The sequence below is a fragment of the Aquarana catesbeiana genome, linkage group LG12 (assembly GCF_042186555.1).
Source record: "Aquarana catesbeiana isolate 2022-GZ linkage group LG12, ASM4218655v1, whole genome shotgun sequence".
Classification (NCBI taxonomy): Eukaryota; Metazoa; Chordata; class Amphibia; order Anura; family Ranidae; genus Aquarana; species Aquarana catesbeiana.
Genome location: NC_133335.1, coordinates 20,693,554 through 20,718,171, shown reverse-complemented (window position 1 = coordinate 20,718,171; position 24,618 = coordinate 20,693,554). Strand labels below are relative to the sequence as shown.

Below are 24,618 nucleotides of genomic sequence, written 5' to 3'. Positions count from 1 at the left end.
CCCCAGCGGGAGGAACGGTGGTCCGTCATTGGCCTCAGCGGGAGGAACGGTGGTCCCTCATTGGCATCAGCGGGAGGAACGGTGGTCCGTCATTGGCCTCAGCGGGAGGAACGGTGGTCCCTCATTGGCATCAGTGGGAGGAATGGTGCCCCATCATTGGTGTCAGTGAGAGGAAGAGTGCCTTGTATCAGTGGGAGAAACAGTGCACTAAGGGCCGGACAGTGACCGCATCTGGCCCTCAGGCTTTAGTTTGGAGACCACTGAAGTAGTGTATGCTGCCTGCTGTTTTCAGCGATCCTATAGATGGCAAATCCTCATGAGCAAATGGATCAGTAGTGTGACATAACATTTAGTATTTAGGCAATTTATTCTACTTCGCCACTGTCTCTGAAATTGCCACAGCAGTCAATAACCCCTCTTGGTAAAAGAGATCTGTCATAAAGCAAAGTGTGTGAGAATCCCCTTATGGAAACTGCTACTCTCTACCTCCTACGTGCAGAGGTAATGTGATAATATCGCACTTCTTGAGTTCTTATAGCCGCAGACCATCACAACATTTACATCCTGCAGACCAGCCACTTTGCATGTGTGCAGTAGAACCCCCACAAAAGCTGGAGACGACTTCATAGATGTCTATGGGCTTCTACTACATACAGACAGGAGAATGAGGGCAAGGCACCAGGATGTAAACACAATGGCACAAACTTGTTGTTAGGTATGGAGGTGGGTGGAGGGGTCCAAAGTCTGAAAAGTTACTTACCCTCTAATGATGGATCTGTGATGAGCCATTTTATTTATTTAATAGATCGCATAGCCAAAGAACGAACGAAGGGCTAGCCAGAATCTCTAGATACACTAAACTGTAGAAACAGATCGGCACTTACAGGTCAAGGCAGTGCAATAAGAAATCCATACTGCAAGTGGATTTGATCGATCTCTTGCAGATTGCGTGTAATATACAGAAAGTCTGCATTCATGATACCAGCACTGTCATTGAAGCCAAGGATCCCATATCAATGTATCTTGCCATTGGTTTTTAATAAAGGTGAAAAAGCACAATATTTTGGTTCTGCAACTTTTTTTTTTTCCTTTATTAACCTTTATACATTTTTCTACTAGAATATTTACAATCACCCGACAGTTAAGAGATAATTATACATTTTTATAGAGCAATACAGTCTTGTCAACCTTGTTATACCTGTAAAAGAGATCGGTTTAATGTAAAGTTATCTTGTTTCTATATATAATGTTTAATCCTATATGTACACGGGGCAGCCATATTTGCCCATTACATTGGCAGGTTCTGCTTCTTCCTTTTCAGTGCTACACAATGATTGTGCTTTACTGTTCCTTTTCATAATGAACTAGAAGGTGAGAAACTCACTGAAAACAATGCACTCCCTGTGTAAAGGATATTTTATCTTAGCAGCGGAGTTCCACCCAAAAATGGAACTTCCGCTTATCAGATTCCTCCCCCCCTCCGGTGTCACATTTGGCACCTTTCGGGGGGGGGGGGTGGAGCAGATACCTGCCTAATCCAGGTATTTGCTCCCACTTCTGGCAATAGATCGCCGCAGAATCTGCAGCAAACTACGCCATGTCCAGCCCCTCCTCTGTCCCCCCGTCTTCTGGGAGACACACAGGTCCCAGAAGACAGCAGGGACCAGTCAGGACACGCAGTACGGAACCAGTCTGTGAAGCCGCAAGGCCTCACTTTCTGATTCCCTTACTGAAGATGGCAGCGCCTCCACCCAGAACCGAAGGACAGATCGGGTGAGGACATCGCGGGCACCCTGGACAGGTAAGTGTCCATATTTTAAAAGTCAGCAGCTGCAGTATTTGTAGCTGCTGACTTTTAATTTTTTTTTCTTTTCGGCGGAGCTCCGCTTTATGTCGAACTTCAGAGATTTTTTATATTAAATTTTAAATATAGTGGTGAAGGGTTAAAGTCGAAGTAAAGGCTACATGAAGCTCTGCTGCTTCCCCCTACTCCTACCTATGCTGTATACTGCTGGTAAAAAACTAATACATTATTTGATTCCGCTCTGGTCCAGTTATGTGGTGCAGAGGCTCCAGCTGCTCGGTGCCATGGAGTGCTCGACAACAAATTTGGGAGGCTTTGATTGCCCACAGATTGTTGACGCCCCCTCCTCTCCCCTGCAGCAGCAGCTCCATGACACAGGGGTTAGCGGAGCTTCTACATCATGTGACCAGAGCAGAGCGAATCGAATTAAAGTGATTGTAAAAGATTTTTATTTTTAGATAAACACAGAGCAGCCCCGAGCCTCTTCTTCTGAGGTGCCCCCTGGCGCTCCTGCCCCCATAGTAAGTCACTTGTTATGGGGGCACTAATGCAGGCTCGATCCTGAGCCGCGCTGTGTGTGTGTGTCTGTCTATTGACACACAGTGCGCCCCCCCGCGTCACTTTATTTGATTGAAAGCAGCAGGAGCCAATGGCTCCCGCTGATCTCACCGAGTCCAGTGAGGAGGGAGAGATAGAGGCAAAGCGCTGGATCGAGATCAGGCTCAGGTAAGTATTTAGCGGGGCTGAGGGAAGCGGACATTGAACGTTTTTTTTTTTTTTTTAACCTTAATGCCTGAAAATGCATTAAGGTAAAAAACTCTTAGCCTTTACAGCCACGTTATATGCACAGATTTTATTTACCAGGAGAATACAGCATAGGAAGGTAAGAGAGAAACATATGGGGGTGCCAGACTAAGTGCAATATTAAGTCACCTTGATCTATTAAAAGCGCAAAAACTGGCAACTCACATATTAGTAGACACAAGCAGGCATGTATAGAAATGATCCATGGCTGAGCGTGGGGACTCGGCTGAGCGTGGGGACTCGGCTGAGCGTGGGGACTCGGCTGAGCATCCCTCATCAGTGGCAGTTCCAGGAAATGGACGACCACCGTGGAACACACGATGGCATCGGACCGGAGGTGACGTCAGCGGGAGGATGTGCTGCTCCTGGGGCGGTAACGCTTTTCGAAACTTCCCTTTTGTTACAGCATAGGTAGGACGAGGGGGGAAGCAGTGTTCTCAAGCAGATTTATATGTAGCCTTTAATTCCACTTTAACATTTCTTTAATCAGTTAGGCAAAATGGTTGTAGTAGCTAATTTACAAATCTCTACATTTAATGAAACAGCAAAAATGAAGTACAAACTTCTAAACACGTAAAACAAAACACATAAAAATTACTTTAAACACCACTCAGAATGCGTGCTCTTTGAAAATAAGGTGATTTTCAATACTCTGCACAGGCAGAGAAAACTCAGCATGTTCTCTGCTGTCGATAACAAAGCGAAGGAGGCTTCACAGGCAGCAGTCAGACACCCTGGTGATGTCAGGGGGAGAAGTGTGGGCTGTATGCTACAGGAAGCCTCCATTCCCGGAAGATTTAAAAGGTTGAAGGAAACTACAACAAAAGGCTTAATAGATTGCTTTGCCAGGTTAGCATCAGTAAGTGCTAATTCTAAGCATTCGATTCATGTTTGCAGTCTGCAAAGTGTTATGTGAGGACAGTTGGGTTGATTTACTAAAACTGGAGAGTGCAAAGTCTAGTGGTGCTGTACAGTGTAGCCAACCAGCTTCCAGGTTTTATTTTCAAAACTTAATTGAACAAGCTGAAGTTAGAAGCTGATTGGCTACCATGCACAGCTGCACCAGATTTTGCGCTTTCCAGTTTTAGTAAATCAACCCCAATTTCTTTTTTAAGGCTACCTACAAACATTAGTCAGCCCCAGATGTTCACACACAACCCAGACATGGAACACTCTTTTAAACATGATCAAACATTCAAGTTTGGATCTAATGAACCTAGAAACATTAGTGATCATCCATCATGCCAGACCAACCTTCCCCTGAACAGGCGATTGTTCTCTAACGCCTTTACCTACACTTGTAACATAAGTCCAGTCTTAATGCACCTAAACACCAAACGGTGCTTTAGAGTCCTTTAGAAATACCACGCTGGACATCGATTCATTTAAACAAAGCAAATAGTGCAAAGCAAAAGAAGGAGGATTAAAAGGCAATATGAGGCATCGGACATCACATGAACATGTCATCATAACCCGGAGGTGGGAGATGGTCGGGGTCAGGCCTGGACAGGAAAGAGTAAAAAGTCAGTTAGTCTCTGACATTTGTCTGTAAGATGTGTACCATGCTCTATACAGAAAGGCATGCATTACACTCACCCAGGGCGTCTAGAACCCGGAGGGCCAAAAGGGTCAAACCGAGCACCAGGTGGCACTGATCCTGGAGGGAGGCCAATCGTGGGGTCAGGTCTGGGTCTTGAACCTGGTCCAAAAGGATCGAAGAGCATACCTCCATGCCCCCTGTAGGAACAGAATGACATGCTAGGTCATTGTCTATGGTAAGTTATACACAGCCATTAAAGTATGTGTGACAAAATGATTACATATCCATCTATCTATCCACACACACACACACACACAGTATCATGTTTAAAAATATTGGCACCCTCTGCATCTCTGTCAGATAAAGCATTACTTTGCCCAGAATATTGTTCTATACATATCTTGCTTTGTGGACTGGTGCGCAGTCATGTTGGAACAGGAAGGGGCCATCCCCAAAAATTGTCCAAAATGTCTTGGTATACTGACGTCTTAAGAGCTCCCTTCACTAGAACTAAGGGGCCAAACCCAACCCCTGAAAAACAACCCCACACCATAATCCCCCCTCCACCAAATGATTTGGACCAGTGCACAAAGCAAGGTCCATAAAGACATGGATGAGCGAGCTTGGGGTGGAGGAACTTGACTGGCCTGCACAGAGTCCTGACCTCAACCCAATAGAACACCTTTGGGATGAATTAGAGAGGAGACTGCAAGCCAGGCCTTCTCATCCAACATCAGTGCCTGACCTCACAAATGCACTTCTGGAAGAATGGTCAAACCTTCCCATAGACACACTCCTAAACCTTGTGGACGGCCTTCCCAGAAGAGTTGAAGCTGTTATAGCTGCAAAGGGTGGGCCAATTCTATATTGAACCCTACGGACTAAGACTGGGATGCCATTAAAGGTCATGTGCAGGCAGGTGTCCCAATACTTTTGGTAATATAGTGGGTGTGTGTACATAAAAAAAAAAAAAAAAAAATATATATATATATATATATATATATATATATATATATATATATATATATATATATATATATATATATATATATATATATATATATATATATATATATATATATATATATATATATATATATATATTTATTATTTTTTTCCCCTCAGTTTAGGTCGATATGCATTCTACATATTTTTGGTAAAAAAAAAAAAAATGGCAATAAGCGTTTATTGATTGGTTTGCGCAAAAGTTATAGCGTCTACAAAATAGGGGAGATAGTTTTATGGCATTTTTATTGATATTGTTTTTATTAGTAATGGTGGCGATCTGCGATTTTTATCGTGACTGCGACATTATGGCAGACACATCGGACAATTTTGACACATTTTTGGGACCATTGGCATTAATACAGCGATCGATGCTAAAAAATTGCATTGATTACTGTAAAAATGTGACTGGCAGTGAAGGGGTTAACCACTAGGTGGCGCTGTAGGGGGTTAAGTGTATCCTAGGGAGTGATTCTAACTGTGGGGGGGGGGGGGGGGGGCTGTGTGTGACACGTCACTGATCACCGATCCCGATTACAGGGAGCTGTAATCAGTGTCATTAGGCAGAACGGGGAGATGCTTGTTTACATCAGCATTTCCCCATTCTTCCTCATCGAGAGACGATCGCGGGTATCCAGTCTGCGGGACCCGCGATCACGGAGCTCCCGGGGGGCACACGTGTGCCCGCAAGCCGCCTTATAAAGGGCAACGTACAGGTACGTTAATCTGCCTGTACGTGCCCTTCTGCCGCAGTATATCTGCGTGAGGCGGTCGGGAAGCGGTTAAGATACTGCAAGCAAAAAAAAAAAAAAAAAAAAAAACACTTATTTAGTTTGCTGAAAATCCATTGAGCTCCCAACTTTAACATAGCGGGCGGACAGCACTGCCTCTGCTGCACAGACATCCCAAGCATGATTGTCAGCCTTGCCCGAGTTCTTCCCTGCTGGACTCACTACAGGAAATTACAACACTGGATTTCTGGAAAATCAACATGTATTTTTCTGTACTTGCTATGTTTTTAAACAGTCTCAACATTATTAAAGAATAATTCCAGGCATGAGCATGTTATACATAGTTCTATTAGTTATTGGTCCAGCTCTGACCAATGGAACGGTTTTTGACAGCTGGAAATCACACAAATATTCCATCCTTCCCTAAGGATCTTCACTTGCTTCCCATGCTTTGCATTTTCTGAATGAATGCAAAGCATTCTCTGATTGGACAAGGTGGAGAGAGTATGACATCACCGCCCCGCTTCTCCACCTTGTCTAATCAGAGCATGCAAAGCATTCTCCAAATGGTGCCCATGGTCCAGCACAGGACCTGGAAGCAAGTGGAGAACACTGATAGCGGTATCTACTTCAGTGATTTCCATCTTCCAAGGGCATCAGGCAGGTATGGTACCGTATATACATAGTTACATGACATGGTCCAAGCTAGACGAACGTAACACATTCCAATGCCTGGAATTCTTCTTTAAAGAGATATTAAACCCCAAAAATTTCTAAGAACTTGCAATCTGCAAAAAAACAACATTTTGCAGATTGTAAGTTCATAGATGTGATGGCTGCAGTTGTTTTCCTTTTTGGGCTTCCTTTCTTCTGTTATCATTTGGAGATCCAGCCAGCAAGTCTGTTTTTCAAAACAACAAGCTCTCCAGCAGAATGTATCAGTTACAGAGATGGGAGAAACCATTTACCACTGACAGGGGGTGCTCACAACGATCAGCTTTCTTATATTTATGTAAAACCTTTATCCCAAAAACAAAAAAAACGGTTTGCTGTAACTGATTATAAGAGTATTATCTGGAATCTGACTTCAATTTGTTAGTGTATTGGAATCTGCAAGTCCATCTAACACGCCCCATCCTCCCAGATTAACAATGCTGTTTTTCAAAGCTGCCCCCCGGTGCTCCTTCATGGAGAATGGGGGGGCGCTCTAAGGCTGGATTCACACCTATGGCATTTTTTTGTGCTTTTTGCATTTTGCAGATTTGCACTACAGAACGTGTTCCATAGGAAACCATGTAAAATGGACTGTAGTGCAAAATGCAAAAAGCACTAAAACTGCCATAGGTGTGAATCAGGTCTAATACAATAATGTATTACCGGCCAGATCAGCAGGTGAGAACAGAGGGGAAAAAAAGCCTAAAAAAAAAGAAAAAAACGGATGCAGCCGCCACATCTAATGATTGGTAAGCTGCATGTATTGATGAGATGCATTGGATACGATTATTTTTTTCATTCTGCCCAGATACACCGGCACAAATGGAACAATAGGAGCCTGTGGGGTCCTGAGAGAGAGATCGGCTCTTATGGCAAATCACGTATATCATTTTCTTTAGTAAAAAAAAAAAAAAAAAAAAAAAAAAAACTTGGACGCATATTTTATTCTTTGTAACATCACAGAGATACGCTCCATATACTCACCCCAAGGGATTCAAGTCTGCAGCACCATAAGGAGGGATCGCACTGGGATTCTCCCTGGAAATGGAAAAAAGGAAAAGAGCTGTAATTGGAAGACATGACAGTCAGGAAGCTTTTGTAGTGTAAGTTAACCACTTCAACACCGGGCACTTTTACCCCCTTCCTGCCCAGGCCAATTCTCAGGTTTCAGCGCTTTAAATGACAATTGCGCAATCATGCAACACTGTACCCATAGGAAATGTGTATATTTTTTTTTTTTACAGAAATAAAAGCTTTCTTTTGGTGGTATTTAATCACCACTGGCGTTTTAGTTTTTGCTAAATAAACAAAAAAAAAATAGTTAAAAATTTTTGCAAATAAATAATTTTTCTTCATAAAATGTAGGCAAAATTGTATTCCGCTACATTTCTTTGGTGAAAATAATTCAAATCAGTGTTTATTATTTAATTTTTAGGAAAGTTATAGAGTCCACAAACTATGGTATACAGTATCTCACAAAAGTAAGTACACCCCTCACATTTTTAGTAAATATTTTATTATATCTTTTCATGTGACAACACTGAAGAAATGACACTTTGCTACAATGTAAAGTAGTGAGTGTACAGCTTGTATAACAGTGTAAATTTGCTGTCCCCTCAAAATAACTCAACACACAGCCATTAATGTCTAAACCGCTGGCAACAAAAGTGAGTACACCCCTAAGTGAAAATGTCCAAATTGGGTCCAATAGAGATGGTGCTCAGGTAAGTATAAGGGGGGCTACTACTACACACAGGTTTTTCATTTTAATGCATAGAATGCATTAAGAAAAAAAACCTTCTGCCTTTACAACCCCTTTAATGATTTTAATACATATTTTATGATAAAGGGTTACAAGCCAGCTCACAATAATTTTACTTCATACTACAATGTGATCTTTATGACATCTGTGTATATATAAAAAATTATAATGATAATATGCCATCATGGTGTGTGTGTGTATATATATATATATATATATATATATATATATATATATATATATATATATATATATATATATATATACATATACATATACATACACACACACACATATATATATATATACATACATACACACACACATAAAAGAGATTATATATATAAGAATAAATGTACCATCTTGCATTTGACCACTTTACCAGCTATGTGTCACATGCCTCATTTCAAGGGGTTGTAAAGGTTCATGTTTTTTCACCTTAATGCATCCTATGCATTAGGGTGAAAGAGCATCTGGCAGACACCCCCCCCCCGTTCTACTTACCTGAGCCCCTTCATTCAGTCGGCGGAGACGCGCTGTGTCTCTCTCCACAGGCTCCCGGCTCTTGATTGGATAGATTGATAGCAGCACAGCCATTGGCTCCCGCTGCTGTCAATCAAATCCAATGACGCGGGCGCCGGGACAAGTCCTGCATTCAGCCTCTATGGACACAAATGCTGGACTCGGGAGCGCGCCCGCAAGGTAACCCCCCCCCGGGAGAGCACTTCTCCCGGGGGGGGGTTATCTGATGCGGGGAGGAGCCGTGAGAGCAGCAGAGGGACCCCAGAAGAGGATGTTCGGGGTCACACTGTGCAAAATGAGCTGCACAGTGGAGGTAAGTATGACATGTTTGTTATTTAAAAAAATAAAATAAATAATAATTACCCTTACAATCACTTTAAAGTCCCAAACCTTTTCCTTTAATATTTCAGATTTAGGGATGGAGGCGTATGACTATAGTATGTAGCATTTAAAGTCCCAAAACCCCCCATATACCCATTATTATAATCATTCTCCAGAGCGTACACTGCACTGAGCACCGTGAGCAATCCTTTAAAAATTCTACTCCTTAAGGTTTAGCTTTGTTATAATCTGGCCCCTCGGGTACATGTTTCACATTCAGTCCGGTGTTACCATATTTTTCCCATTTCCTATAAGGCTGTCCCTCCCGACTACTAGATCAGTCTGTGGGAGGGCCTGTTCCACAATAGACCATTACATGGATGAGAAATGAAAGGGGCTCTCACCGTGGAGTGTAGTGGGGTGCGGGGCCACCAGTTGGCACACCGGGGGGTACATAATCTGGGGGTCTCTCCCGTTCTCTCTCAAGTTTCCCACTTGTTTCCTTAGAGCCGAGTATTGAGGACAGGAGTTCAGTCTGCAGCTGGCGTTTTAAAGCTTTTTTTTTCTTAAACACCCTGTATAGGAAAGAAAACACATTGGTAACAAGGTATTAAAGTGGAACTCCAGGCAAACTTCTGAAATATATACAAACTGAACCATTTTACCCACCAAAGGATTTGTAGATCCAGTCCTGAGATTTACACAATTCTGCCACACAGCACAGCCATGTCATCTCTGCTGCAGTTAAATAAGACCTACAGGTCTAGCGCCAGCTTGTGATTGGACAGTGAAAGGGGAAGCAGCAGATTGATGGGCTCACCTTTTCTGTCGCTCTGCTCTCTACTCCTATCAGCATGTGCCTTCTTAGCACATGGGTGCTACAATACAACTGATTGGCTCCAGCATTCTCTCCTTCCCCTAGATTCTGCTTTGCTATAGAGGTACTGGGCCAAATTCAGGTACCTATATTGTCTGTGTATTGAAAAGCAGAGCTGCATTCATTTGTTGGGGTTTTTTTTATTTTTTACTTGAAATCATAAAGTGAGTTACTTAAAGTGGATTTAAAAGGCAAAAAGCTTTTACCTTAAATGGGGTTGTAAACTATGCATTAAGGTGAAAAACCTCCTGTCGTGCAGCCCCCCCCCCCCCCTTTTTACTTACCTGAGCCCCATAACTTCTGCGACGGGAACGAGCACACCAGCTCCGGCCGGTGTCTTGTGTCCTGATTGGATAGATTGATAGCAGCGCAGCCATTGGCTCCCGCTGCTGTCAATCAAATCCGATGACGCGGGCGCCAGGGGGCGGGGCCGAGGCTAGCTGTCTGTGTCAATAGACACAGCAGCAGGACTCAGGAGGGCACCCACGTGGGTATCCTGAAGGAGAGCGCTTCTCCGACGGGGCACTCCAGAGGAGGAGGAGCCAAGAGCGCCACTGAGGGACCCGAGAGGAGGAGGATCGGGGCCACTCTGTGCAAAACTAACTGCACAGAGGAGGTAAGTATATGTTTGTTTTTTAAAACAAAAAACAATAAAAACACACGAGGGTTTAGTAACCCTTTAATGCAATCTATGAATGAAGGTAAAAAAAAAAAAAAAAAAACTTCCGTGTGCAGCCCCCCCCCCCCCCCCCCCCTCAAATACTTACCTGAACCTCCAGTGCTGTGTCAATCCAGTGCTGAGCATGAGAGCAGCATCACATCTCTCTCTCTCTCCTCATTGGCTCAGACACGGTCAATCACAGCCAGTGAGGAAGAGTAGGGGGCAGAGCCAAGCCACACTGTGTGTATCAATGGACACAGAGAGCCTGCATGAGTTCTGCATAGCAGACGGCTTGCTATTGGGGCACTTAGCAGGGGGGAGGGGCTGGCAGGGGACCCGAGAAGAATAGGACTTGGGCTGCTCTGTGCAAAATTACTACACAGAGCAGGTAAGTATAACATGCTTGTTATTTTAATTTTTTTTTTATTTTGCTTTTAAAATTACTATAAAAAGTAACTAAAAAGCAAAACTTTTTTGTTGTTGTTGTTTTGGATGGAGTTGTCCCCAGAACATTAATACAGGGAATTCAGAACAGTAATACAACCAGCTATTCACTCAAATTGCAGGGATTTCCCCTCACTTCCTGTTTTGGCTATGAGACAGGAAGTGAAGAGAAATCTCCCCAATGGGACATAGGTGGAAAAAATGAACAAATAAAAAAAAAAAAAAAAAAAAAACACACAACATGAGAGGAGTTACACCTCTCCCTTACTTAAAAGAAAAGAAACACTTGTGCCTTTAACTCCACTTTAATAAAGAAGTCCAAATTGTGTAGGAGTGTGTCAAATTTCAGCAAAACCAAACAAACCAGATTTTGACTATAACATGTATCTGCTTTGGCTGCCATCCATGGCCTACCCTGACCCCGTAAAAACAAAATGAGAAATAAAAAACGTACATGTAGACCAGCCACTATTGGTATTCAGACACACCCAAATTTTTGACAGGTTCATTTTAGGGCCAGTTCACAGTCCGGTGTGTTTTTTTTCCCTGCATCAAAAAACTCATGGTTATATGGTTTTCAACGGCATAGTTCACACCAGTGCGGTCAAAAAAGGTAGAACATGCTGCATTTTTTCTGCACTGAACTGTACTGGGACGCAGTAAAACACATCAAAAACTCAGCTAAACACACCAAAAACGCACTGGAACCCGCAAGCGAGGAAAAAAAAAAAAAAAGGGGGGGGGGGGGGGGGTCGAGGAATGCACTAGAATGCATCAAATATGCCTATGCAGAAAAGCACCTGGAATACATTCGGACTGCGTTTTTATGGTGTGAACATGCCACAGAAAATTCTAAAATGAGAAAAAAAGTGTTTTTCAAAAATGTGTGCGCATTTACCAATTTTTGTCTTTTTCAGAATAATGAATGACACTCTATAATGAATGACTGTAATAAATGATAGTAATAATGAATGCTGACTTGTGGAAGTCTTTCAGGTTGGCGGTGTCTATGAAGTCGGCCACATTCAGCGTCAGATTGCTGACCTTTTCTGTCTGCGTGTTCTGTGTGTAGAAAACAACAAGGCTTAATTAACAATGTTCAGCTGCAGGAAAAAAAATACAAAAAAAAAAAAAAAAAAAACAATTGCACATAATTTGACATTACAGGAATGACAATGTACCCTTTGTCTTGAATTCCTCCTGGGAAATAGCGGTGTACTTCCTGGTATGTGAAGGAGCCTAGTCACCCACTTCTGTTATGTGTGAGATCTAAGACATTGCTGCCTCTGACTGCTGGTCTCAGCAATTCTGGTAAAGTTGCTATTGTGCTGTTCACTGTTCTCCTTGCTGGATGCCCTAACACAAAAGGCCTGTAGGTCGAATGTGGCCTGCCAGGCAACTCACTGTGGCCCTCACTTCTCTCCTATAGGATAAACTATACATAAATTTTGCTATTAAATAACATTTCTAATCATATGAAGTTAATAAAACAAGAGTTCCCCTTTACATCAGAGTCCACAGAGTTTACCTTTTACATCTGAATTCACAGAGTTCCCTTTCACTGTAAGGGGGAACTCTGCAGACTCTGATGTAAGGGAGAACTCTGGGGACTCTGACATAAGGGATGCTCTGGGAAACCCGATCTAAGGGGGAACACTGAGAACTCTGATGTACGGAGAGGACTCTGATGTAAGGCGGAACCACTGTGGCCTCTGGTGTAAAGGGGAACTCTGATGTAAGGGGTGCTCGGAGAACCCTGATTTGCCTTACTGTACTCACTCAGAGGCAGGAGAGAGAAGGGGGGAGACTTTGGATTGATGGACGGATTGTGAGCTCACTCAGCACCTCTCATCCAGAGGTTTCTGAGGCTGCTCGACTTCAAATTTCTGGCCCCCACTTTCCTTTTCTGAGGCACAGCGCCGGGGATTGGAGTGTGGGCAGACACAGAGGGGTGGGGGTGGGAGAAAGAGGTGCAGATTGAGCCCTCTCTCCTCTCCCGTCTGTGTTTGGGGGGGGGGGGATTGTTAGTGTTGGCCTTGAGACGTGTGAAAGAGAGAGTTATGCCGTGTACACACGAGCGGACTTTATGGTAGACTTTGTCCTGTGGACTTTGACGGACTTTCCGAATGAACGGACTTACCTACACACAATCCACCAAAGTCCGTCTAATTCGTACGTGATGACGTACACCGGACTAAAACAAGGAAGTTCATAGCCAGTAGCCAATAGCTGCCCTAGCGTGGCTTTTTGTCCGTCGAACGAGCATACAGACGAGCGGACTTTTTGACCAGACTCGAGTTTAACGGATAGATTTAAAACATGTTTCAAATCTAAGTCCGTCCAACTTTTGAGAAAACAAAGTCCGCTGGAGCCCACACACGATCGAATTGTCCGTCGAAATGCCGTCCGCCGGGCAAAGTCTGCCGTAAAGTCCGCTCGTGTGTACGCGGCATAACAGACACTCACAGCTTAGACAACTGCAGCCAACAACCCTACTGGGAAGCCATAGTCCAGTCTGAATAATGTGTCCGGGTTTCAGGCAGTCTGAAACCCGGACGCATGATTCCAAACCCGAACTGTCCGGGTGAATCCCGGACAGGTGGCAACCCTAGCAGGAAGCAACAAAGCTGAACCAGGACGTAACAGGATGATTGCCATGACTGGCATGGGTGCCACAAGAACGGCTGGGCAAAATGGCAAATCCTTTAGCAGGTAGGACTAGAAACATGTGTGTGTTTTTTAGCCGTTTGCCTGGAGGGTCAGTTTATTTCCACAGAAGAGCTCCAATTTAAAGACGTGAAATGACAAAGAGCTAAATATAAAAAATATGAGAACACTAAACAATGGTGTACACCGCCCGGTACGACACTATCCTCACCATAACATTGACTATCAAAGTGCCATCCACTGTCAGTGCTTTGAGTAGGATCTTCGCCTTGTCGTTCCCATAGCGCAGGGTGTACAGCTCTTTGTTGCTGGCCCAGCCCTCTGGAAGTCGCTCTGATTCTTTCTCATTGGCTCCGGCCTGTGGGGGCAAAGAAAACACATGAAAACTTTCCTAATACATACAACAGATTGCAGGATTGATACAAACCTGTTTAAAACAAATTCTTACATAGGCAGCCTGCAAAAAGACGTTCGATACTTACCTCTTCAGCAAGCGTGACACCGAACTTACCTGGGTTGAAAAGCTACAACTTTGGCAGAATCTTCAGCATCTGGCATTTCCAGGAGTGTTGGATGCTAGCGACCCCCCTGTATTTACTGCGATCCCCCCCCCCCCCAGCCCCTACCTCTAGGAAGTGTGAGCCGGAGACCCCCCTAATCCATGCGCCCGGCCCCCTAATCTACATGCAGGGTGCTGGATACATGGATTTCAATGGAGTTTTTTTTTGAAGCACATGATAAGAACCCGAGGCACCCGAGGCAGAGCACTGTGCCCCAAGCCCACCCACTTGTGTGACAATAGCAAATTAATATTCGCTATTATCTTCCTGATTCTCCTCCCGGCCAAACCAGGAAGTGGGTCCTGAGACCCGATTGGCCGGGAGTCTTAGGACTCCCGGCCAATCGGGTCTCAGGACCCACTTCCTGTTGGGCCGGCAGGAGAAGCCCCTGGCTCTTCCCTCAGCAAGCTCATCTCACATCTCACCCTGGATCCCATCTGCCTTATGCCGCGTACACAAGACCGTTTTTTCCGTCAGAATAAACTCTGATGGCCTTTCCGACGGAGTTCCGCTGAAACGGACTTGCCTACACACGATCACACCAAAGTCCGTTCATTTAGAACGCGATGACGTACGACAGGTCTAGAAAAGAGGAGCCAATAGCTGCCCTTGCGTCATTTTTGGTCTGTCGGACTAACATACAGACGAACGGTTTTCCCGATAGGAATTGAGTCCGTCGGAAAGATTTGAAACGTGTTCTATTTCTAGGTCCGTCAGAATTTTAGAAAAAAAAAGTCAGATGAAGCCCACACACGATCGGAATGTCTGACGGAATGATTCCATTAAAACCTCCTGGAGCTGAAGTCGTTATATGCTTAGCTCAAGGCTGAAAGTAATTTTATATATTTAAAAAAAATAGATTTAAACTCTAGTTGGGTGACATTTTGTTTGATGAAGCTCGGAGTATCTATACAACTGCCATGTTTTTTTTTCCACATAAACTCCTGTTTTTTTGTTTTTTTTAGCCCTGTTCCCATCTCAGTGCGACTGATCTTCTAGCTTCTTTGAGCCCCTTATGCAGCGTACACACGTTCGGACTTTTCGACCGGACTTGTCGACAGACTTTCTAGCGGACTTCCGACGGACATTTGAACGAACGGACTTGCCTACACACGATCACACCAAAGTCCGACGGATTCGTACGTGATGACGTACACCGGACTAAAATAAGGAAGTGGATAGCCAGTAGCCAATAGCTGCCCTAGCGTCGGTTTTTGTCCGTCGCACTAGCATACAGACGAGCGGATTTCTGGGTCCGGGGGAGTTACGACGTAAAGATTTGAAGCATGTTCCAAATCTAAAGTCCATCAGATTTGCGACTGGAAAAGTCTGCTGAAGGTCCGGTGAAGCCCACACATGATCGGATTGTCCGCCGGATTTGGTCCGTCGGCGTCCGTCGGACAAGTCCAGGCGAAAAGTCTGACCGTGTGTACGCTGCATTACTGTCTACATGGACTTGATCCAGTGTGGCCTGAACATCATTGCTTTAGACTGGCTTCCTGTAAGTAGTGTAGCACCCTGGTAGTAGGCAGGGTTGCTAACAAATTTAGTTTGCTAGGTGGTAACTAGCCTGGCTGATTGATAGGGGATTCACTGGCTTTTCCCCAACTCTGGATTTGATGCACCTCTCTCTTCCTGTCACTAGGTGGCATTGTGGCCTGTGGCATTAGAATGACTAGGGCATAGTGAATTCAGACTAGGAGTGGATGGGTTGTCTCAGCCAATTGGCAGGGGTTTCTTTAGTCCCTTGGCCTGCGGGGAGAGCCTATTTATCGGGGTTCTGTGCCACCCGGATGGCTGTCTGGGTGGACGTGTGTCACAAGGCTCCGGGTTGCTAAGCCAGAAGCCTGAAGCCTATCCCGGGAGCACCTGGCTGCTAAGCTGTTTGAGGCCTATCCAGGTTTGAGAGAAGCAGCGCGGGGTTGGGGCTTTCTGCCAGAATAATAATGATAGAGAGAAAAGCAGCGCTTAGGGCAAAACTAAAAAATGAATAAAGGTTGCTGCCTCCCCTAATAGGGCTCCCCTAGTGGAGCTCTAGATAAATAAAGAAGTCTAGTAGTGGGGTTAAGTGGCGCTACCTGGTACCGGAGGGCACAAAAAGGTATGGGAAGGAGCGGAATGCTGTACCCTAAGTGTGCAGTGGACTATGCCTAAGGTATGCGATCACCACCAGAACTCAGCTCCCAATATCCCAGCTTAAAAACTACCTCATATGAGGAGACTCCTTACGGATATATGTAGGTGCATAGGTGTAAAAAACATACACCCTTAGAAACCGTGTAAATAACCTATCATGCAGAGCCCTACCTAAAAGGAGTGACCACAGGGTCTGTCCTGTGGGTACATAGTGTGTATATATGCGCAAATCCATAAGATACCAATATAAATAAAAGAAATGTATAACATATGCGTTATACCAATTACAGTGATAAAATGTGTATATACAATCAGAAAAATCCATGAGTAAATGTACACAAATGTTGCATACATAAAATAAATATTAATTAAAGAAATTACAAAGCGAAAGATATCCAAAAAATAGATTGAAAAAATAATAAAATGATAAAGTCCCACAAACCAAAAATTCATAAAAATAGGGTTATAGCAAAGTTCCAAAAATCCAAAACACCACAAAAGAAGGCGTATAACGTCTATATGTGTGGGTAAATAACAGCCCACATATAGGTATTAATCAGAAATGTGCACATGGATATAACATAGATCATCACAGGTGACTTGAGTGCTTGGAGTATCTCCAGATGACTTACCGTATATACTCGAGTATAAGCCGACCCGAATATAAGCCGAGGCACCTAATTTTACCACAAAAAACTAGGAAAACTTCTTGACTCGAGTATAAGCCTAGGGTGAGAAATGCGCAGCTACTGTAAGTGGAAAAGAGGGTCAACAATGCCCATCTGCAGCCTCACTGTGCCCATTTGCAGCCATAGGTCCCCCGAACTTCAAACGCCGTAGTTAAAGGTTCCTAGATGCCCCCTAGCTGCAGCCAAAATTTGGGGTCTCCGGACCCAAAGGGTCCCGAAATGACATTGCTGCAGATGGACATAGTTGACCGAATTTGGGGCCCCATATCTTGGGGCCACTTAGTGCTAGGAACCCCAAATTTGGTGTACAAAGCCAGTGGAACAAGCACCACAATATATCCAAAGCTGGGATTTCTAGCACCAAGTGGCCCCGAGATACGTGGCCCCACATATCGGTTCAGAAAATGTCAAGAACTTTTCTGCAGCAGAGAATTACATTTTCCAAACAGACTTTGGGGCCCCGTCTCTCTGGGCCACTTGGTGCTAGGAACCCCAAATTTGGTGTGCAAACCCAGTGGAGTTAGCACTACAACATATCTAAAGCTGGGGTTCCTAGCACCAAGGGCCCCGAGATACGGGGCCCCAAAGTCGGTTCAGAAAATGTCAAGCACTTTTCTGCAGCAGAGAATTACATTTTCTGAACTGAATTTGGGGCCCCATATCTCGGGGCCACTTGGTGCTAGGAACCTCAGTTGGATGTGTTGTGGTACTAGTTCCAATGGGTTTGCACACTAAATTTGGGGTTCCTAGCACCAAGTGGCCCCGAGATATAGGGCACCAAAGTCAGTTCGGAAAATGACAGTTTTTGCTGCAGAAAAGTGCTTGACTCGAGTGTAAGTCGAGGGGGGCATTTTCAGCACAAAAAAAAAAAAAATGTGCTGAAAAACTCGGCTTATACTCGAGTATATACGGTATGTGCTCCCCCTCAAGGGTCCCTACTCACCAGATCCTATCACCCCTGCAGGGGTATTACGCATGTAGCTACACTCTGTTTCGCCGGTTCACCCAGGTGTCTGCTATGCAGGTCCCAAAGATATCCCTTTGACTCCAGATAAGGCTGACATGACCATTAGTATATTCCTCGTGAAAAGAAGAGATTGGCTCCCATAGTGTAGTAAAAGTTATATTCTTCCATTTATTAAAAAGTAAATAAAAAGCAGCATACAAAAAAAGTTCAAACGGCGTATGTGTCTACGGCCAGCTCTGGAGCTGGCGGCGAGCAAGCCGCAGACAAAATGCTAAATGTGAGCCCGAGATAAGGGGCGGCAGCGGCCCGCTGCGTTCCACCCTCTCGAGTTCCCGGAGGTGACGTAGTGTGCATGGCTCCGTCGCGACGGTTATATTGATTGTGGTCTTTTATATGTCTTATTTTTGTATGTATATGTATTTTAAAAGGATGTTTATACATAAGAACTTGAAATGATATGGAATGTTTTTTGTATATGTGAAAAAGATCATAATAATAATAATAATAATAATAATAATAATAATAATAGAGACAATAAATCTATTTTGTTTGCATCCAAAAAGTGACTGGCACCCATGTTTTCAACTTGCATTACACCCACCATGCCTAGTAACCCATACTGTGAAGAAGGAGGTCAGCTCTCCCTAACTCTGGAGGTCACTATCAGGCCTTCAGAAGTCGGGGGTGCCGCTACAGTAGCAACAGTGGACCATGTCTATGCAATGCATATCAGCACCTTCGCTTGTAGTCCCCACCGGAAGTGCATGTAACAGGACAGCTGTACAACTAGGGTTCAGTTGGCACCCCATAAAACGGGAAATAACTGAACAGGGACCTATGACAGGATAATCAGGTACTATTTTAATGAAACCTGTAGATTTAAAAATAGTGAAACCACATTAACAAGTGAAAGAAGCATCAAAGGCGCGCCAAGGAGGTTTTCTGGCTAATAGAAGAGCTTATAGGTATTAGGCAAACACCAAACAAGAAACTCCCAGAATATGCGGACACTCCCTGATATAAATATAGGTTGTTCTGAAATTCTTTTATGTAATTCAAGATTTGCATGAGTTAGATTTCCTCATCTTTGCATCTGGTGACATCTAGAATAATCAATGTGTTATCGGCGGTGTCTACGGCTGCTCTCAATGCATGTCCACACAGGTAATACTCAGCCCAAAAGGTACGAGAGGAGATGGGAGGCAACCGACACCGGAGAAAACACAATGATTTGGTGGGTCCTGCGCTCTGCCCAAGGCTTACCAATACTATATATGTTAACTCTGGCCATGCCGACCCTGCGTGGTGAACCCATAACAGTAAGGCCTCATGCACACAGGACGTTATAAATAAATAAAAAAAAAACACAACAACTCTCCTAGAATTCTTCCTCCTGGAAGCAGCGTTTTTGCAGAAATAACTCCCGACGCTTCTACAAGCGTTTAGTCGCATTTACAGGCGTCAAGCACTTGGGCATTAATTCATTTCATTGGCCAGAATAATTCATAATTCTGGCAGCTCAGCTTGCTAGGGGGGCACCTGAGCTGAGCCACTGCTCTGTGTGTCCATTCAGACAATGAGCTGCAGTTTAGCCCCCGCCCCCTCTCTCCTCATTGGTTCACCAACTTTGATTGACAGCAGCAGCACCATCCTGCCATCTCAGCCAATGAGGAGGGGAGTCCCAGGGCAGCCAAGACACTCCTGCAACATCGCTGGATTGAGTTGGGCTCAGGTACAGTGCCTTGAAAAAAGTATTCATACCCCTTGAAATTTTCCATATTTTGTCATGTTACAACCAAAAACGTAATATTTTATTGGGATTTTATGTGATAGACCAACACAAAGTGGCACATAATTGTAAAGTGGAAGGAAAATGATTTTCAACATTTTTTTACAAATAACTATCTGAAAAGTGTGGTGTACATTTGTATTCAGCCCCCTTTACTCTGATACCCCCTAACTAAAATCTAGTGGAACCAATTGCCTTCAGAAGTCACCTAATTAGTAAATAGAGTCCACCTGTGTGTAATTTAATCTCAGTATAAATACAGCTGTTCTGTGAAGCCCTCAGAGGTTTGTTAGAGAACCTTAGTGAACAAACAGCATCATGAAGGCCAAGGAACACAGCAGACAGGTCAGGGATAAAGCTGTGGAGATGTTTAAAGCAGGGTTAGGTTATAAAAGAATATCCCAAGCTTCGAACATCTCACGGAGCTCTGTTCAATCCATCATCCGAAAATGTAAAGAGTATGGCACAACTGCAAACCTACCAAGACATGACCGTCCACCTAAACTGACCGGCCGGGCAAGGAGAGCATTAATCAGAGAAGCAGCCAAGAGGTCCATGGTAACTCTGGAGGAGCTGCAGAGATCCACAGCTCAGGTGGGAGAATCTGTCCACAGGACAACTACTAGTCGTGTTCTCCACAAATCTGCCCTTTATAGAAGAGTGACAAGAAGAAAGACATTGATGAAAGAAAGCCATAAGAAGTCCGGTTTGCAGTTTGCGAGAAGCCATGTGGAGGACACAGCAAACATGTGGAAGAAGGTGCTCTGGTCAGATGAGACCAAAATTGAACTTTTTGGCCTAAAAGCAAAACTCTATGTGTGGCGGAAAACTAACACTGCACATCACCCTGAACACACCATCCCCACCGTGAAACATGGTGGTGGCAGCATCATGTGGTGGAGATGCTTTTCTTCAGCAGGGACAGGGAAGCTGGTCAGAGTTGATGGGTAGATGGATGGAGCCAAATACAGGGCAATCTTAGAAGAAAATCTGTTATGCCCTGTACACACGATCGGAAATTCCGCCAGCAAAAGTCTGCTGTGAGCTCTCGGTCGTAAATTCCGACCATGTGTATGCTCCATTGGACTTTTGCTGGCGGAAATTCGCAATCACACATACACATCCCTGTTCTGTGAGGAGAGACAGATCGTCTGTTCCTACTAGCTAGGAACAATGTCTCCTCCCATAGTCGGTCCCACCCCCCCCCCCACAGTTAGAAACACAAACGAGGGAACGCATTTAACCCCTTCCCTGCCAGTGACATTTATAAAGTAATCAGTGCATTTTTATAGCACTGATCTCTGTATAAATGTCAGTGGCCCCAAAAAATGTGTTAAAAGTGTCCGATCTGTCCGCCGCAATATCGCAAAAAAAAAAAAAAAAACAAAAAAAAACAAAAAAAAAAAAAAACATTTTTTTTGGGGGGGGGGTTATTTATTACAGCAAAAAGTAAAAAATATTGTTTTTTTTTTTTTTTCCAAAATTGTCGCTCTTTTTTTGTTTATAAAAAATAAAAAAAATTTGTCCCCATAAGAGTGCCCCCTTACATCAGATGTGCCCATCAGAGTAGAGCCCTTCAAAGTGAACAGTGTACCTGTACCTGATGGATATGTCCCTGTAGAGAGGCAGGAAGGGGGCAGTGGCTGGAGAAGAGGTGACCTGCAGGGGGCAGGACTTCGGCAGAGAAGCGGGACACACGTGATGTCATTGGTTGCTATGATGGCAGTGGTCCTAGCAACCAATGGCTGCTGAGCAGCGGGGATCTAGCGTTGCAGACTGGTGGGCTGATGGTCTGCACAGGAGTGTCATTTGGTCTGGGTCAGTACCGCGGCCCGCCATCTCATGACCACTGGACCATGGGATTTATACTGTGCACATGACCACAATTAAAGCGCTTGTAAAGCCTCAGGGTTTTTCACCTTAATACATTCTATGCATGAAGGTGAAAAACCTTCTGTGCTGCAGCTCCACCAGACCGCCCCCCCCCCCCCTTTTTTTCTTACCTGAGCCCGATCCAGCAATGTGCATGTGAGCAGCGGCTCCAGCCACTGCCTCTCTCCTCACTGGACAGATTGATAGCATCAAATCCAGTGACATGAGGGCGGTGGGTGGGGGGGGGGACAAATCTCCCGCTGTCTGTGTCAATGGACACGGCAGTGGGACTCAGGAGTGAGCCAGTGCGGGTGCCCCCATGGAAAGCGGCTCTCTGTGGGGGCACCCGATGAGAGGGAGGGGCCAGGAGCGCCAGGGCACCTCAGAGGGAGAGGCGCGGGGCTGCTCTGTGCAAAACAGAGCAGGGAAGTATAGGTATGCTTGTTATTTTTAAAAAATATTATATATATATACATTTTTTTTTTTTTTTTTTAAAGGGGGGAGGATATACAACGCCTTTAAATGGCACCACTCATTTCAAACAAACGTGATGGGAAAAAGAAGGTTATTAGGGAGCTTGTGGGAGGATGTTAGAAGGAGGCAGGAAAAACATCATATAACACAATGACATTAAAAATAGATCACAAGGCCATTAAGTATTGGATGTATATGGATTATTTTTGGAGCACACAGATATCATTGAGTGTAATTTTAATTACTCCAAAAAATAAAGTGAAAATTAAAAAAAAAAGCAATTATAAAAGTTAATGGGCGATGATGACACATTGGAGGTAGTTAGTGATGGGAAACAACAACTGATGATGAATCATTGGAAGAACAGGAATGACGGGTCCAATACATGGGAGGCAGAAGAACAACTGACAGTCCTAAAATATTATATATAATATATATGTGAAAAAGAAATGGAGTGCGGACTGTGATCAATAGAAAACCCAGGCACTTGTATAACACACATCCAGCAGGTAGAAGGATTATTGATCCAGGGGTCTGTGATCAGGTATTAGGAGTATTGATCTAGGGGTCTATGATCAGGTAGGTTTATTGATCCAGGGGTCTGTGATCAGGTTGAAGGAGTATTGATCTAGGGGTCTGTGATCAGGGAGTATTGATCTAGGGGTCTGTGATCAGGTAGAAGGAGTATTGATCTAGGGGTCTGTGATCAGGTTGAAGGAGTATTGATCTAGGGGGCTGTGATCAGGTTGAAGGAGTATTGATCCAGGGGTCTGTGATCAGGTTGAAGGAGTATTGATCCAGGGGTCTGTGATCAGGTATTAGGAGTATTGATCTAGGGGTCTATGATCAGGTAGGTTTATTGATCCAGGGGTCTGTGATCAGGTTGAAGGAGTATTGATCTAGGGGTCTGTGATCAGGGAGTATTGATCTAGGGGTCTGTGATCAGGTAGAAGGAGTATTGATCTAGGGGTCTGTGATCAGGTATTAGGAGTATTGATCTAGGGGTCTATGATCAGGTAGGTTTATTGATCCAGGGGTCTGTGATCAGGTTGAAGGAGTATTGATCTAGGGGTCTGTGATCAGGGAGTATTGATCTAGGGGTCTGTGATCAGGTAGAAGGAGTATTGATCTAGGGGTCTGTGATCAGGTTGAAGGAGTATTGATCTAGGGGGCTGTGATCAGGTTGAAGGAGTATTGATCCAGGGGTCTGTGATCAGGTTGAAGGAGTATTGATCCAGGGGTCTGTGATCAGGTTGAAGGAGTATTGATCTAGGGGGTTTTGATCAGGTTGAAGGAGTATTGATCTAGGGGGTTTTGATCAGGTTGAAGGAGTATTGATCTAGGGGTCTGTGATCAGGTAGAAGGAGTATTGATCTAGGGGTCTGTGATCAGGTAGGTTTATTGATCTAGGGGTCTGTGATCAGGGAGTATTGATCTAGGGGGCTGTGATCAGGAAGTATTGATCTAGGGGGCTGTGATCAGGTAGAAGGAGTATTGATCTAGGGGTCTGTGATCAGGTAGGAGTATTGATCTAGGGGTCTGTGATCAGGGAGTATTGATCTAGGGGTCTGTGATCAGGTAGAAGGAGTATTGATCTAGGGGTCTGTGATCAGGTAGGTTTATTGATCTAGGGGTCTGTGATCAGGGAGTATTGATCTAGGGGGCTGTGGAGTCATTAGGTTGACATTTTTGGATACAGAAAGTTACAATTCTCCTATCTCTGTGACAATGTAACAAAGTTCTCATGTAGCAATCTTCATAAAGATACAGATGAATTCTATAACAATCAGTTATCAGTCTCCCCTCTATGGACATTATATGATGAGCCTCCAGCCCTGCACTACAGCTCTGATCACACAGGAAGTGTCTTGTGTTACCTTCTCTCCTTTCCCCAGGCAGCGGAGGCCTTGGCTGATCAGTTCCCAGTGGACGAAGCAGACCAGGGGGTCCTGAGGCTGACTGATCTCCGGAGACGCCAAAGCGTACAGCAGCTCCAAACCCGGCGACGCCATGTTTATGGGGAATCTGCCACTTCCGGGATCGCCGGCTTCGATGGCACCAACGAAACAGAAAGGAAAGTTTCAGTGTAATTTCTTATATTGGACACTAGATGGCGACAGAGATCGCAGCTTGTCTGCGGGACAGAACACAGAGGACGCCCCGCCCCAAAACATTCAGCATGCAGGACAGGGATTAAAGAAGAACTCCAGCATGCAAGCTAAGAGTTTAAAGAAGAACTCCAGCATGCAAACCAGGGGTTAAAGAAGAACTCCAGCATG

At 44.4% G+C, this 24,618-nt stretch overlaps 1 protein-coding gene across 1 annotated transcript; it reads right to left on the bottom strand.

The window, feature by feature from the left end:
• Nucleotides 1-1,061: 1,061 nt before the first annotated feature.
• Nucleotides 1,062-24,399, bottom strand: PSMF1 (proteasome inhibitor subunit 1). Its single transcript, XM_073607350.1, has 7 exons — nucleotides 24,217-24,399; nucleotides 14,064-14,210; nucleotides 12,165-12,247; nucleotides 9,608-9,778; nucleotides 7,583-7,636; nucleotides 4,205-4,345; nucleotides 1,062-4,110 (listed from the first exon to the last, which is right to left on the bottom strand). Exons 1-7 carry the CDS (start codon nucleotides 24,349-24,351, stop codon nucleotides 4,059-4,061), a joined length of 783 nt encoding a protein of 260 aa, XP_073463451.1. The 5' UTR covers nucleotides 24,352-24,399; the 3' UTR covers nucleotides 1,062-4,058.
• Nucleotides 24,400-24,618: the final 219 nt, after the last annotated feature.

Bases quoted from the DNA above. Each gene is read 5' to 3' on its own strand.
- PSMF1 (XM_073607350.1), bottom strand. From the start codon at position 24,351: ATGGCGTCGCCGGGTTTGGAGCTGCTGTACGCTTTGGCGTCTCCGGAG. The intron at 9,779-12,164 runs GTCAGCATTCAT...TTTCCTATACAG, and splicing joins AACCTGAAAGACTTCCACAA to GGTGTTTAAGAAAAAAAAAG. The intron at 7,637-9,607 runs GTGAGAGCCCCT...TTCCATTTCCAG, and splicing joins GCACCCCACTACACTCCACG to GGAGAATCCCAGTGCGATCC.